The sequence below is a fragment of the Dermatophagoides pteronyssinus genome, unplaced genomic scaffold (genome assembly GCF_027571235.1).
Source record: "Dermatophagoides pteronyssinus isolate colony J.1.1.1.1 unplaced genomic scaffold, Derpt_VIB-CSIC_2022.12 sq0001, whole genome shotgun sequence".
Taxonomy (NCBI): domain Eukaryota; kingdom Metazoa; phylum Arthropoda; class Arachnida; order Sarcoptiformes; family Pyroglyphidae; genus Dermatophagoides; species Dermatophagoides pteronyssinus.
The window spans coordinates 2,295,230-2,308,548 of NW_027461525.1; the positions used below are offsets into that span (position 1 = coordinate 2,295,230).

Genomic DNA, 13,319 nt, shown 5'->3' on the forward strand with positions numbered 1-13,319 from the left:
ATGCTAATCAAACGGAAAATTTATAGCCACAACACCTGTGCTAAAATGAAGAGATTATCATCATCATCATCAGCAACAATCGTTTTAAAGAAAAAAAAATACAATTTTTATTACCTGACCGATTAACTATATAAGATGATCATAATTCTTAAACAAAACAAAAAAAAATCTTTATTCTTTATGTTCTACATGAATAAATATGAAAAAAATATCGATTCATTTCATCGACAAAGAATTGTTCGTGAAATAGAAAATAAGTATGAAATAAATGTATCTATCACTTCCTTCTTTCTCTCTCTTCATTTTAATTACCTTCTTCCGGATGGTATAGTTTACCAGTTTTTTCTCTTCTCTTTTTTTTTGATTTAACAATCTAACCTAAGTGAATAATTAACAGCTCATATTTATAAAACTGGGTAAATCCCAATTCATATTGATAGCTAAACTGAAAAAATGTTGATTTTAACCTTGAGGCCAAAGAGGTATAAAAAAATTCTAAATTGAATTTCATGAAAATTGTTTTCAAATTTTGTATATGGGTGAATCAATCCAATCAAAATGAATTGAAATCATTCTGTCAATCTAATGTCAATCTGTATATGATTTTGGATAGGTATAGTCATAAACAAAAATCATCATAATTTTTTTTATTGAAAATGGTATATCCATAAGATGGCGCACATCTCATGATCGAATTCAAAAACAACAAAAAAGGACAGAATTATTTGCCATTCAATTTTTTTTCTGACAAGACAATGATGATGATGATGATGATGAAACAAACAAGGCAAGAAAAATTGAATATGAAGACAAGATATGCAAAATATATTATTTGAGAAAAAAGTTTTCATACTAAAAATAGATCAAGATCGAGATTATTTATCAAAACACACATATGTATACTATTTACTATACTTCAATATAGCAAATTCATTCAATGAATTCATTGGGCGATTTATTTTTATATTGAATAAAAATAATCATCCTTAATATATGATATTATAAATGTAGCCACAATCAAAACAACAACAACAACAACAAATGACATATATTACATACACTTACACACCTAGAATAACAACCAGAACAATAGATTGGGAGAAATATTGAATCTTATTATACAGATACATAAACATAAACATAAACACTAACCTAAACATGAAGGACGACAAATGTATCCCAATCATTAAAAAAAACAACCTCGATGACAATATGGATATCCTAATATTTTATAACAAATATATGCATTGTGTGTGGATGATGATTATCATCATCATCATCATAAACGTTGTTTATTGTCATAAGAATTTGTTACAATTATTATTCGCAAATATTAAGCTAAGCGCAATGATGATGAATGATGAGTCAAAAAAAAGAAAAGAAAAATGGGTGCGTTGCGCTTTTACGTTCATCTTTGATCATCATGTTATTTATTATTATTATTATTTTTACAGCCATAAATATCAAGATTAGATTTGCATGTTTAAACAAGAATGATATATGATTGAATTCTTTATATATAATAATGATAATAATAATAATTATCTCGTTTTGTTGTTGTTATTGTTGTCGATAATAGATATAGACACCATGACGATATATAATTATAATGAAAAGCCTTCATTATAAGTTGACATTATTTAATAATTAAGAAATTCTTATTGTTTTCAATGATGAATATTTTTTTTCCTGGATACATTTAGCTTTCTATTTTTATTTGAAACAAAATTATATGTTTGTTTAATAAGTATTGCAATGAATTGCATTATGAAAATGATTGATATTAAAAAAAACAAAACAAAATCAGATCCAAGCAATCTCTAATTGATTGCCATAGTTTCAATGTCGGATAATCAATTTTAAAGAGAAGAGGAAAGAAAATCAATAAATTTTTTTACAAAGGATTAATAATAACAATAATAAAATTACCACAAAATAAACATTGTTAGTTTCATCAAAATCGATACGAAAAGGTTTTTTTTTAACCGAATTGAAACAATAGATTTATGATATAATTTCCATGGAAAATAGAAAAAAACAGCATCGCTAAGATATTAAATTATACATACCATAATGACATTTTATTCATTTTTTTGTCAAAAGTAAAATATGAAAAATTCTTTCCGAAATAAATATATTAATCAATACTGTAACATTATCGATACTATTCAATACTTTTATATATGCTTCTGGCAATAACATGTTTCAAATTTAATGATAAATTGTAATGATCGAAAAAAATAATCAAAAAAATGTCAGCTGTGAATGAATCTTTTTCTGTGAAAAAAATTGATTGAAACGGTATCGAAAGAAAATCGGCTTTTTTGCAGTTACAATCAAAAACTACTCAATGTAAATGTGTGTATGTGTGTAATCGATCTTTTCCCTTTTCATACTATGATGTTTGAGAAGGATTTGCTTACGTATAGAAACCAAAATTGCCGGCAGACTAGGTCGACGATAACTGGATGAAAATTTTACGGATGATGATGTTGTTGAAGATAATTGAATAAGATGTTTAAATTGCCCGGTAATATCGTGACTTTTTCGTCGACATGTCGCCAAAAATGATGATGATGATGATGATGTTGATACATCAGGATGTAAATGATATGAATATAATGATGGTGATGATGGTGAGGTTGGTATTCTTAAATGATTTGATGTAACAAAAGTAGCTTGTTCGCTTATATAATTGTTCATAATAGGAGAAAACATTTTCAATGAATAAATAAATGAATGAATGGAGAATAACAGAAAAGAATATAGAGAATGAAAAGGAATATGAACAAAGAGAAATGAATTAAGATCAACTATCCATGAGATTATGATCATCAATAGCAATCTATCGATATTATTCGATCTTATTTAATAAGCATCAATATATGGTAACAATGGATATTGACATAATTCTTTTACGTCATAATTTAATCGTCATCACCATTTTCATTAGCGATCAGAATCATAAATCATTATACAAATTAGATTTGATTACATATATTAAACACACAGACATACACAATTTCAAAAGGACAGGGACCCTAAACTTGTAACATAAATACATATTAACATAGATAGAAAAGAATGAGAACAACAAAACAAAATGAAATCAAATATAATTAAATGGAGAAAATTTTCAATCAAAACACACAAATGATAACATTGAAACATATCATTGACATTGAATATAGAAAAATTCTCTGATAAAAATATAGCCAGTGTTTATTATTATTATTATTTTTAATATGGATGTTGTTGCCATAGATGTGTTTGGTCGAGTGTTTGTGTGTATGTCATAAATATCAGGAAATAAATCAAACAAAAACAAAAATAAGAATCACGACATATGCAACAACAACAAAACAATCAGTTTCGATGAATATTAAAAAGAAAAACAAAATTATTTACAATACAACCAAACAATGACAGAATTTAAACAGATTTTCGTTGTCGTTGGTCATCCAAAAAGGATTCCGATTTAAATGAATGAAATAAGTAGATAATTTCTTAGATGAAAAAACAAAAATTTCTTGCTGACTTTTAGACAGGTGAAAATGATCATGGATGAATGATGATCATGTTTATTTTTTTAATGAAAAGTGAGAAATTTTTTTCAACAAAACAAAATTAGTTTATTTGTTTAGCAAATAATGAAAATATTTTGATTCTCGTGATTACAAACATAAACAACATACAAATCAACAAACAGGATGTTCATTCTGATTGATCATTATTGAACCACATTCGATCAAATGAGAAATATGAAGTATTAATCAATTAGAAAAGTAAACAAATAACAACACATACATAACAGCGTATACAACAAAAGTATTAAATTAGCCAAATCTAAATATATTATGGAAAAACTTAATCAGTTATGGTATTTATTTTAACAATTGGCATCATCATAATAATCATCAACATCATTTTTAGAATAAATATGAATGGTCTAAAAAGAAAAATATTTGCCTATTATTTTCTATTAATTCAATTATATTTGATTGAAAAGTTATTTACATTGAACATTAACATTGATCAATGTCGACGCCAAAGATATTCAATGTCGAATACACACGTACAAATGATAATGTTCAAAATAAATATAAGAGATATAATACGAGAGAGGTTCCGACATTCATTTATATAAAAAGATGTATTCAGTTTTTTACAGCTATTACAACAACATTATTATTGCTAAGAAATAATAAATTAAGATTAATTTTGAATGGTATTCATTGGTTGTAAATCGAAATGAAAAGTTCGTGACTTGTAATGTTTTTTTTTTTTGAAAAATATTTTCTGAATAGTGTAAATGGTAATGTGGAAACAAAACAAAAATTTCCTAAATGTCAATGATTTAAAATTGTTGGTAAATTCTTTATTCAAGTCTGCTTCCGACATTATTCTTTTCAATCATTAACGACAAACATGATGCCGGAAAAAAATAACAAGAAAAAAAATGTTACAAGAAACTTGGATCGATTTTTTTTCGGCGACAAGAATAAAGAAGCAAAAACTAATAAAAGAAAAAAATTATTACAAAATGTCATAACTACTTACTCAAAGCACATGAGGAACATGATTCCAAGGAACCTATAGACTCGCATGATGATGATGAAGATGATGGTGATGTAAAATTCGAATCTAGAATATCATCATGATATTTGGATTCATTTGGATCGATCATCGTTTGAGAACTACGGCGCCATCTAAATGGACTTAATGAACGTCGTATAAATGATGAACCAGGAACATTTGGAAATGTAAATAGTGAATGACGATTTTGGGTCAATTTTTTTGCACGACGACGACGATGATGGCGTCTTACAATTTTATTATGATCATCATCATGATTAAGATCAATATGATTATTATTATCATCAACAAATTCCGATATATTAACTTTGGGAATTGAATGAGTTTGACCATTTATATTAGTAAAAAGCATGATTGTTAAAATTTTTCAATTAACAAAAAAAAACAATCAATTCGAATCAAATTAATTTACATAAATATGGATCGTTGTCGTTGGTAAGAGTTTTGTATCGCAAACCAAAAAACAAAATGACGTTAAGTTGTAATCACTATAATTATTGCTTTGAAAAAAAATATAATTTTAACAATAAAAATAGTGAAAAAAATATCCTTCAAAAACAAAAAAATCATAGCAGCGGAAACAATTTTAAATAATTTCAATTTTTTTTTTTTTTTTTTTTGGTAATCACTATCCACACATATAGAATGAATGAAAAAAAATGTGATGAGCATCACATACTCGTCATTATTTTAAATTTGCTATAGCCTCAAAATTGTTGTTCAGTGAATTAAAATGGAGAAAAAAAATTTTAATATAAAAAAAATACCAGTTACAATGATGATGACGACGTTGTCGTCCATCCGGTAGCTTTAAAAAAAACAATATTATATGGCGCTTATATAATCATCATCACTATAGTAATTGTTTGGTTTGTTCTTTCAAACAACCACATCAACAACAACAAAAAAAAGAAGCGAAACCAAATTGAGTTCATTGTGTGGAAGAATTGTAACCCACGCTTAAGAGGAGAGAATTCAATTCGAAAACATTATTTTTTTAAACCAAACAAAATAGTCATATCAACAAAACAGTTCAGCAAATAGTTCTTTGTCCTTTTATGAGGTTATTGTTTTTTTTTGTCCGTTATTCTGTTTTATATTTTGCACATTCATGTCATATGCTTAGCATCGTTGATGATCGTAAAGCCAAACAAAACAAAAAAAAATTAAGACATATTTCCTTAGAGTTTTGTTTCTTGGTAAATAATTATTTCTTATGATTATATTTATAACATCCGTTGGTGATTATAAACATAACAAAAATATAACATTACCATAAACATAAGTTAAGAATCAAAGATCAAAAAAAGCGAAAATAAATAACAAGTGAAAACAGACATCATCAGCCTATGATATACGTTTGATTATACCCGGTGCCAGACGGAAATTTTCATTCAAAACAGATTGTTTTTTTTTGAATTTAATATGTAATACGCCTGTCTTTTTGTATATATTTATCCATTAATAATAATAATAATGAGATTATCATTAATTTTGATGTTTGTTTGTAACAGAAAACGAGATACAAAATGAATTTTTTATGAAATCGTTTTTCACTTTCGAAAATGAATAGAAAAAAAAAACATAATATGTAAAAGTATTGCAAATATAATGAACAAGAAAAAAAAACAAATAATTATACTACTTACGACCACTTGAAGATTGTTGTTTCGGTGTTTGATAAATAGTCGTCGATGATGATGTTGTTGTTGTTGATGATGATGATGATGAAGTTTTTTTCAACATTTCATGTTGATTTTGTGGTTGTTGTTGTTGAAGTTGTTGATTTTTATCATCATCATTATTCAGACTACTTTGATGTCGTAAAGGAACACGACGATACGGTACGGCAGGAACATTCGATAAATGCGGTTGCAAGGCACGAGAATTTGTTGTTGTTGTTGTTGTTGTTGTTGTTGTTGCTGTTTCATTTGTTGTTGTTGTTGATGATGATGATTGCTTTATTGATAACGGAAGTGTATGATTCGATTCATTCATTTCCACATCATTTTTGGCTACTGAACAACGAAATGAACGTCGTGTTTTATTAGCATTATAATTATTTGGATTTGATCCCGTTCTAGTTAATTTACTGCCGGCATTATTTGATTGAACATTGATTTCATTTTGTTGCGGATAATGATGTTGTTGATTATCGGATGAGCCAGTAATCGATGATGTTGATAATGATTCCTGAAAGAAAAAGAAATAACATTTATTAAAATCATCATGGATTTCAGGTCGAAATGTTCAATCATTATATTGAACAATATATCTGAGTTTTTTGTTTACTTTTATCGATTCATTATCAAGTTCAACTGAATTTACTGTATGAAAATGTCAACCGATAAAGCTTAGTAATAAAAGATCGACAAAGTAGGTGTGTGAAAAATAAAAATGCAAATGTCAACCATTGTTTGTTTATTTGTTTGTTGACACCATTATTTTCATTCTTCTGGAACATTATTATAAACACACACACACACACATACACATAATAAATAAATTGATCGAAAACAATATCATTTCGTTTGAATTTGTTTAAACGAATTTTGATCAAAATGATAACAATAAAAATTTTCTCAAATAAAAACATCATGATAAGGTCAGAAAATTTTGTGTGTGTCCCTATGAAAAACAATGTTGTTGTTTTTTTGTATTGTTATTGTTTATTTATTGTTGATCATCAACATAATTATTGTGACTGATAATAATAATAATAATAAAAACATCCATTGAATAATTTGCTGACAATGCTAAATACTACTATTATCATTAACCCAGGATTTGTAACACAAATGATGTGAACAAAAAAAAACTGTCATCAATTATTGTAATCAATTATTGAATTTTTTTTCCGGGGGACGACTATATTGCAAAACAAAATAAAGGTATAACAACAAGAATTCTAATCAGGTAATATTTATTATTTTCTTTCATATCCATAAAAAAATCAATGATATTAACAATGTATGAATCGATGAAAATAAGATAAGATTAATGATCCATAATAAGAGAATCATATTGCAAATATGTTTATTTGTTATATAATGATCATTATGACCGACAAATTTTGTTGATATTGTTGTTGCCCAATGTGAACCACAAATGAAAATTGACTATTGTTTGAACATATGAAAACTTTTTTTTTGAATATAAAATATGAATTCATTGGTAATTCATTATATTCAACCAATCTATAACAAATAAAAGCAAAAGCAAACAAACAAAATTCGAGGTAGAAAAATTAGTGGGATTTATTATTCAATGGTTCAATATATTGGCAATATATATTAATTTACTTTACTCATCTAATACTTGTCATTGTTGACAAAAATTTTTTTCCGTGCAATAGTTCAAGGGATTATATCAAAATATGAATTTTAGAATTTGTTTTTTGTTTAAAAATTCAACAAATAACAGATGATGATTAGGCATAACACAACAAAAAAAAGTTACACCTTTTTTTCTCATTCAAATCGAAAATCTTTCTAATGAATTTTATGAAAATATATAAAAAAAAGTCATAATTACATTCGACAATGGACATTACATTGACCTATTGCATGATTTTCATTTTATTTTCTTTTTTATCTTCCATTCTACATTGTCAACATTATTTTGAATGTATAATGAAATGGAGAAAACTTTTTTTTCACATGTCACATGTCCTAGTTATCAAAGATTATTCATATGGACTGGTAAGGTATGAATATAACGATATGATTCTTTTATTTAAGCTGGAATAATGAAAAAAAAATCAGCCGAAAAATGTTGATCAAAACCGTATTCATTTAGACTTGATTATGTGGTAACCAGAAATTAATTCTATCATCAACATTTGGAAGTGAAGAAAAAAAAACGGTAACTGTGAATTGTATTTACAACTGATAGAAACAAGCAATAAAAAAATGGTAAATGGGAACGAACAAATGAAAAAAAAATTCCAGGAATCGGAATCAGAGAAGAATGAAGAAAAATTATTAGAATAAAAATCAAGATTGATTGGTATGTTGAATACAGAAGAAAAAGTGAACTAGATTTACCAATTGTACAACTGTATGGATATTTATCAAAAAATATTTCCATCATTAATGATCATATTTATTAGATGACCGGAAAAAGTACGACACGAACACTATTCATTAAATATAAAAAAAGCGATCATTCTATTCATTTAATGGAAACCATGACAATAACAATACCAGAGAAAAAAAATACCGGACATTCCTGGGACCAAGGTCTTTCATACAGATTTTACACCTAATATATTTTCATTTTGTCTTTTTTTTTTTGTTCATAACTTTTTCTGAATGATGAGGTAAAATTATTAATTGGTAGAAACCAAAAAAAAGAAAACAAAACAAAATACGAATTCCATAAATTTTATAGTGGCCATTATGATGATGTACCAAAATGAATCAACATTGGACAAATAAAAAATTAATTCAAATTTTGAAAAATATCTTCTATCTCAAAGTTGGATGTTTTGGGTGAAAAAAAGCAATGATATTAATTATTAAGTTCAAATAGAAACACACATAAACCGCAAACTCAACGAATGAAAAAAGAGAAAAAGAAAAATCCATTAAATTTGTCAGGATTTATGCTGCATATATGACCAGATAAGGTTGAAAACTTGTACTTACGTAAAAATCAGTGTTATGATTTTGAAAATCATTACTTTGCAAACCACTATCATCATCATCACCATAATCATCATCATCTTGACCACAGTGATCATCATCAGGCACCAGGAGTGCCACAAAGGTGGCCTCTCGGCCATCAAAATCCTGTAGATGATGATTAATCGTTTGATGAATTTTATTATTATTATTATTATTATTGAAATTTAAACTTGGATTTAGCGCCAACAACGATGTTGGCGTTTGTGATGATTCTTGAGGATTTGTATCAGTGGTTGATGATGATTTTGATGATGATTCACGCCAGATTTGAGTGCTTTTTTTGCACCAATAATATAAATCGGAAAATTTTAATTTCGAAATTTTCGTTCGAATTATGAATTATCACTTGTAATAAATTTCAAAGAAAAAATTGATAACAGCTTGAAATTAAAGTTTAAAGGATATCAATTTTATTTCATTTTATACTTGAAGAAAAATTAATTAGTCGATTAAGTTAACAACACAAACAAATGAATGAAATGTATGGAATGTTGGGTATTCAATTAAACAAACGGTCATATACTAAAATCAGAATTTTATTCACAAACACAAACAAGTCAGTGAAAGAATGAAAGGAATAGAAACACACATAAAAAGTTGAATCACAAAATTTTTTGAAATGAAAAATTCTTCCATCATTAAAATTGGTTGTAATAAAAATTGAAAAAAAGGTTGCTTGTTATTATCATTATCATCAACATTATATATGACCAGAAAAAAAGGATTGCTATGAAGAAAAAATAACTGGACAATAAATTTTTTTTCTTTTTGATACTGCAAGTAAAGAATCAATAATTTGAATGGATAATAATGGCAGAAAAAAGGATATAAAAAAATTGAAGAAAAAAAAATTTGTTATTTGCGCATAACGCTTGAATTGATCGGGCGTATACGCAATTCTGGTTATAACGACAAGTTCGTAGTGGACGGATTTAAACGGTGATGATGATGGAGATCACTTACTGTCATCAACCGATTGGTTCAAACGATAGAGAATCGTTATTATTCTGTATTGTATGTATTGACAAAACGCGCGCATACACTTGCATAAAGTTGTTTTTTTACATAAATATCGATATCTATCTATCTATCTATCTACGGTGAAAACAATCCAATATATATAGTAATAATAGTAAAAATGTATCCTAATTGAACTTTATATTATCATTGTTTACTATATTTGAAGCAATCATGTTTCAAAATTTTGCACCAATATATAAAATATATGTTGCCGGATAAATTCTACATTCAAATCATCATGATGTTTATTATCGGTTTATTGATACAAACATTTTATATGTTGTAAATAAATTCAAACAAACAACAAATAGGTATTGCGATAAAAACTAATAAAAACCAATAAAAGTAAAAAAAAAATCTAGATTAAAGCCAAACACCAAACACTACCTTTGTTATTGTTGCTTGACATTCATTCGATAACTAAAATCATAATAGCTTTCACTAACCGATTGAAGATAATGATGAAAAAAAATGGTTTCATTTTTTTTGGTTTGCGCCTGTCCATTATGATTTTGATGATTTTTTTCAGCCAAAAAAGAAAACTAAAACTTCCATAGTTTCCTATTTCAAGTTTTAACAATAATAACAACAACAACAAAAAATTGACCATCATTTTTGGTCTTTATGTCTGGTTCTGCAGCTAAGCACTAGAAAAAAAGAATGCATTTAATGACACGTTATATTTTTTTCTGTTTGTTGACCAGAAAAAATACTGGGCATAAATTGAGCAAAAATAAAAAAAAACTAAAATAATTTAGAATGAAAAAAAAATAAAATGATAACTTTCTCTACCGATCCATTCTAACTTTGATGACAATCCATAAAAATGAAAAAGAATTTGACGTTTTAGTTTTTTTTTGTTTCTGGTAGCTGCTGCTGCTGCTGCTTGATTGATGTTTGATCGTTCAGTTGACATTGTTTTCGGGGAGTGTATTTCGTTGATATATAAGCAAACTCTAATTGATTGTCAATGACGATGATGGTCAACGATATGATGCACAACATACACCCCTTCAAAGGCAACAAAAAAAACGCCATTTATTTAATTGACACTTTCAACATTGCTAAGTTTAAGAATTTTTGTTTTGTTTTTCCTGTTTCTATTTTTCTTGATTTTCTCAGAATAACTCAATGTACAATTACAAAAACAAAATTGTAAACAAAAATATTTTTTTAGTTTTTGATTAGAAATTGAAACGAAAAAAAGGTTTTCATTTTAAAATATTAGGATATTTCGATATAGATAATTATTTCCGATGTTATTTCATTGGATTTTTTTTCTCTTTCCGATTATCATGGAAATTCAATCATGAAAATAATAAATAAAATCCTATATTTAATCATTCGAATGGAATTTCTAATATTTACGAGCACTATTCCTGAATTTATATTCAAAATTCTGTATTTTATCATGTGGTTTGGATTTTATTCTATTTTCATTATTATTATTATCATTATTTTGAATAAAAATCAATCATGAAATTGTTATTGTATGATGAACCGGGAAAAAAATTTGCATTTTTTTTTCATTCTTTTTTCTTTCGTTTCGATCATCATCGAAAAAACCGAAATCAAGAACGTAACACAAATAATAATCATCTGGTACACCGAATAAATGGGTTTCAACATTTTTAGTAAATTCAATTTTGGTAAAATTTTTTTTTGTTGTTGAAAAGAACATTCCATTATTATTGTTATGATTATGATTGTCAAGCGAACAACCAAAATTTCAATGAATGACAGACAATGATGATGATGATGAAAAAAAATTGAATATGATCACGATACAGTTTTTTTCATTCTTTATTTTTTTTTCAATTGAAAAGAAAAATCAAGATCAAATATCAATGTTGAATAGAATGAATTCTTTTGGCATCTAGTGTTGTCGGAAAAAAATGTGAGACGAATTTTTCGTTCAAAAATTGTTTTTTCACTTTTTTTCAAAATAAAAAAAAGAAGAGATTTTCCGCCTCACTTGCCGTAAATCTTTTCTAAGTATTTCCGTAGAGGAGAGATTTACATTATTGAAAAATCAACTCATTGTATTTTTTTCACTCACTTTCTTTCCTTTATCCATTCATTCATATATATCTAGCAAACATTTGAGGGAACTAGTGTGAAATTTTCTTTAATCAAAGTTGAATCACAATTTTACATGAATTAAAATTGTTTGAATGTTCAAAAATCACGACGAAGACGATGATGATGATCTTGAAAATATTGTTTTTATCATTAAAGTTCATCTACCTGAATTGTTTACATTGTTGAAACCAAATTTACAAAGAAAATAATATACAATGTAATGTTTATGAATTATAAATTAATTGAGATGTGAATGAGAGAAAGCAAAAGAAGAAAAAAAAACGATAAATCAGCAAATAAAATTTTCAACAAACAACCAAAAATAAAAGATTGGAATCACTATCATCAGCATAGTGAAAACAAATGAATAGAATCGATTTGAACAATCGAAAATGATTCATTTATGAAAGACAAAATTACAATTTTTTTCCCTTCCAATTGCACAATCTGAATTCGTTTATAAAGTTTGTAAATAAATAAACAAAACGAAAATGACCGGACAAAAAAAATGATTCAACAAAAATGCAAATGATCGATTTTTTTCACTACTCAACTAACCTAAATAAATCAAAACAAAACAACAACAAAAAGTTGAAATTTCCAATGAAACATATACAATTGAAAAAGACAGAATGAATCTTTTGTTTGATTTAATTTTCGTTTTTTTACTGGACATGATATTTTTTCGATGAAAAATAAACATTCATAATCGATATCATAGGATTCAAAAAAAAATTCAATCAATCATTGAAAAATTTTGTTTGTTTTTTCAAATGAATGTTAAAACACAAAACTAAACCAAATCGAAAAACTGAAAAAAAAGAAATCCGACTTAAAGAATCATACGAATTTTACGTATCATTGAATCTGGATCAAAATGGCGATTAATGATTAATGTTTGAAAAAAATAACCGTTTTGAATTTGTTTACGCG

At 26.4% G+C, this 13,319-nt stretch overlaps 1 protein-coding gene across 4 annotated transcripts in view; it reads right to left on the reverse strand.

Annotated features, from left to right (window-relative positions):
- LOC113793122 (uncharacterized) overlaps positions 1-13,319 on the reverse strand; it is a 38,511-nt gene that overhangs the window by 22,535 nt on the left and 2,657 nt on the right. Inside the window, exons 1-2 of one of the 4 annotated variants that reach the window (XM_075824598.1) lie at positions 9,246-9,553; positions 6,246-6,789 (exon numbers count right to left, since the gene is read on the reverse strand). In XM_075824598.1, the coding sequence (XP_075680713.1) occupies positions 6,246-6,594 (349 nt within the window). In that variant the 5' untranslated portion in view covers positions 6,595-6,789; positions 9,246-9,553. Of the gene's footprint in view, positions 1-2,423; positions 2,770-4,560; positions 4,964-6,245; positions 6,790-9,245; positions 9,554-13,319 lie in introns of those variants that run through there. The other 3 variants (XM_027343096.2, XM_027343097.2, XM_027343100.2) reach the window with 3 other exon arrangements.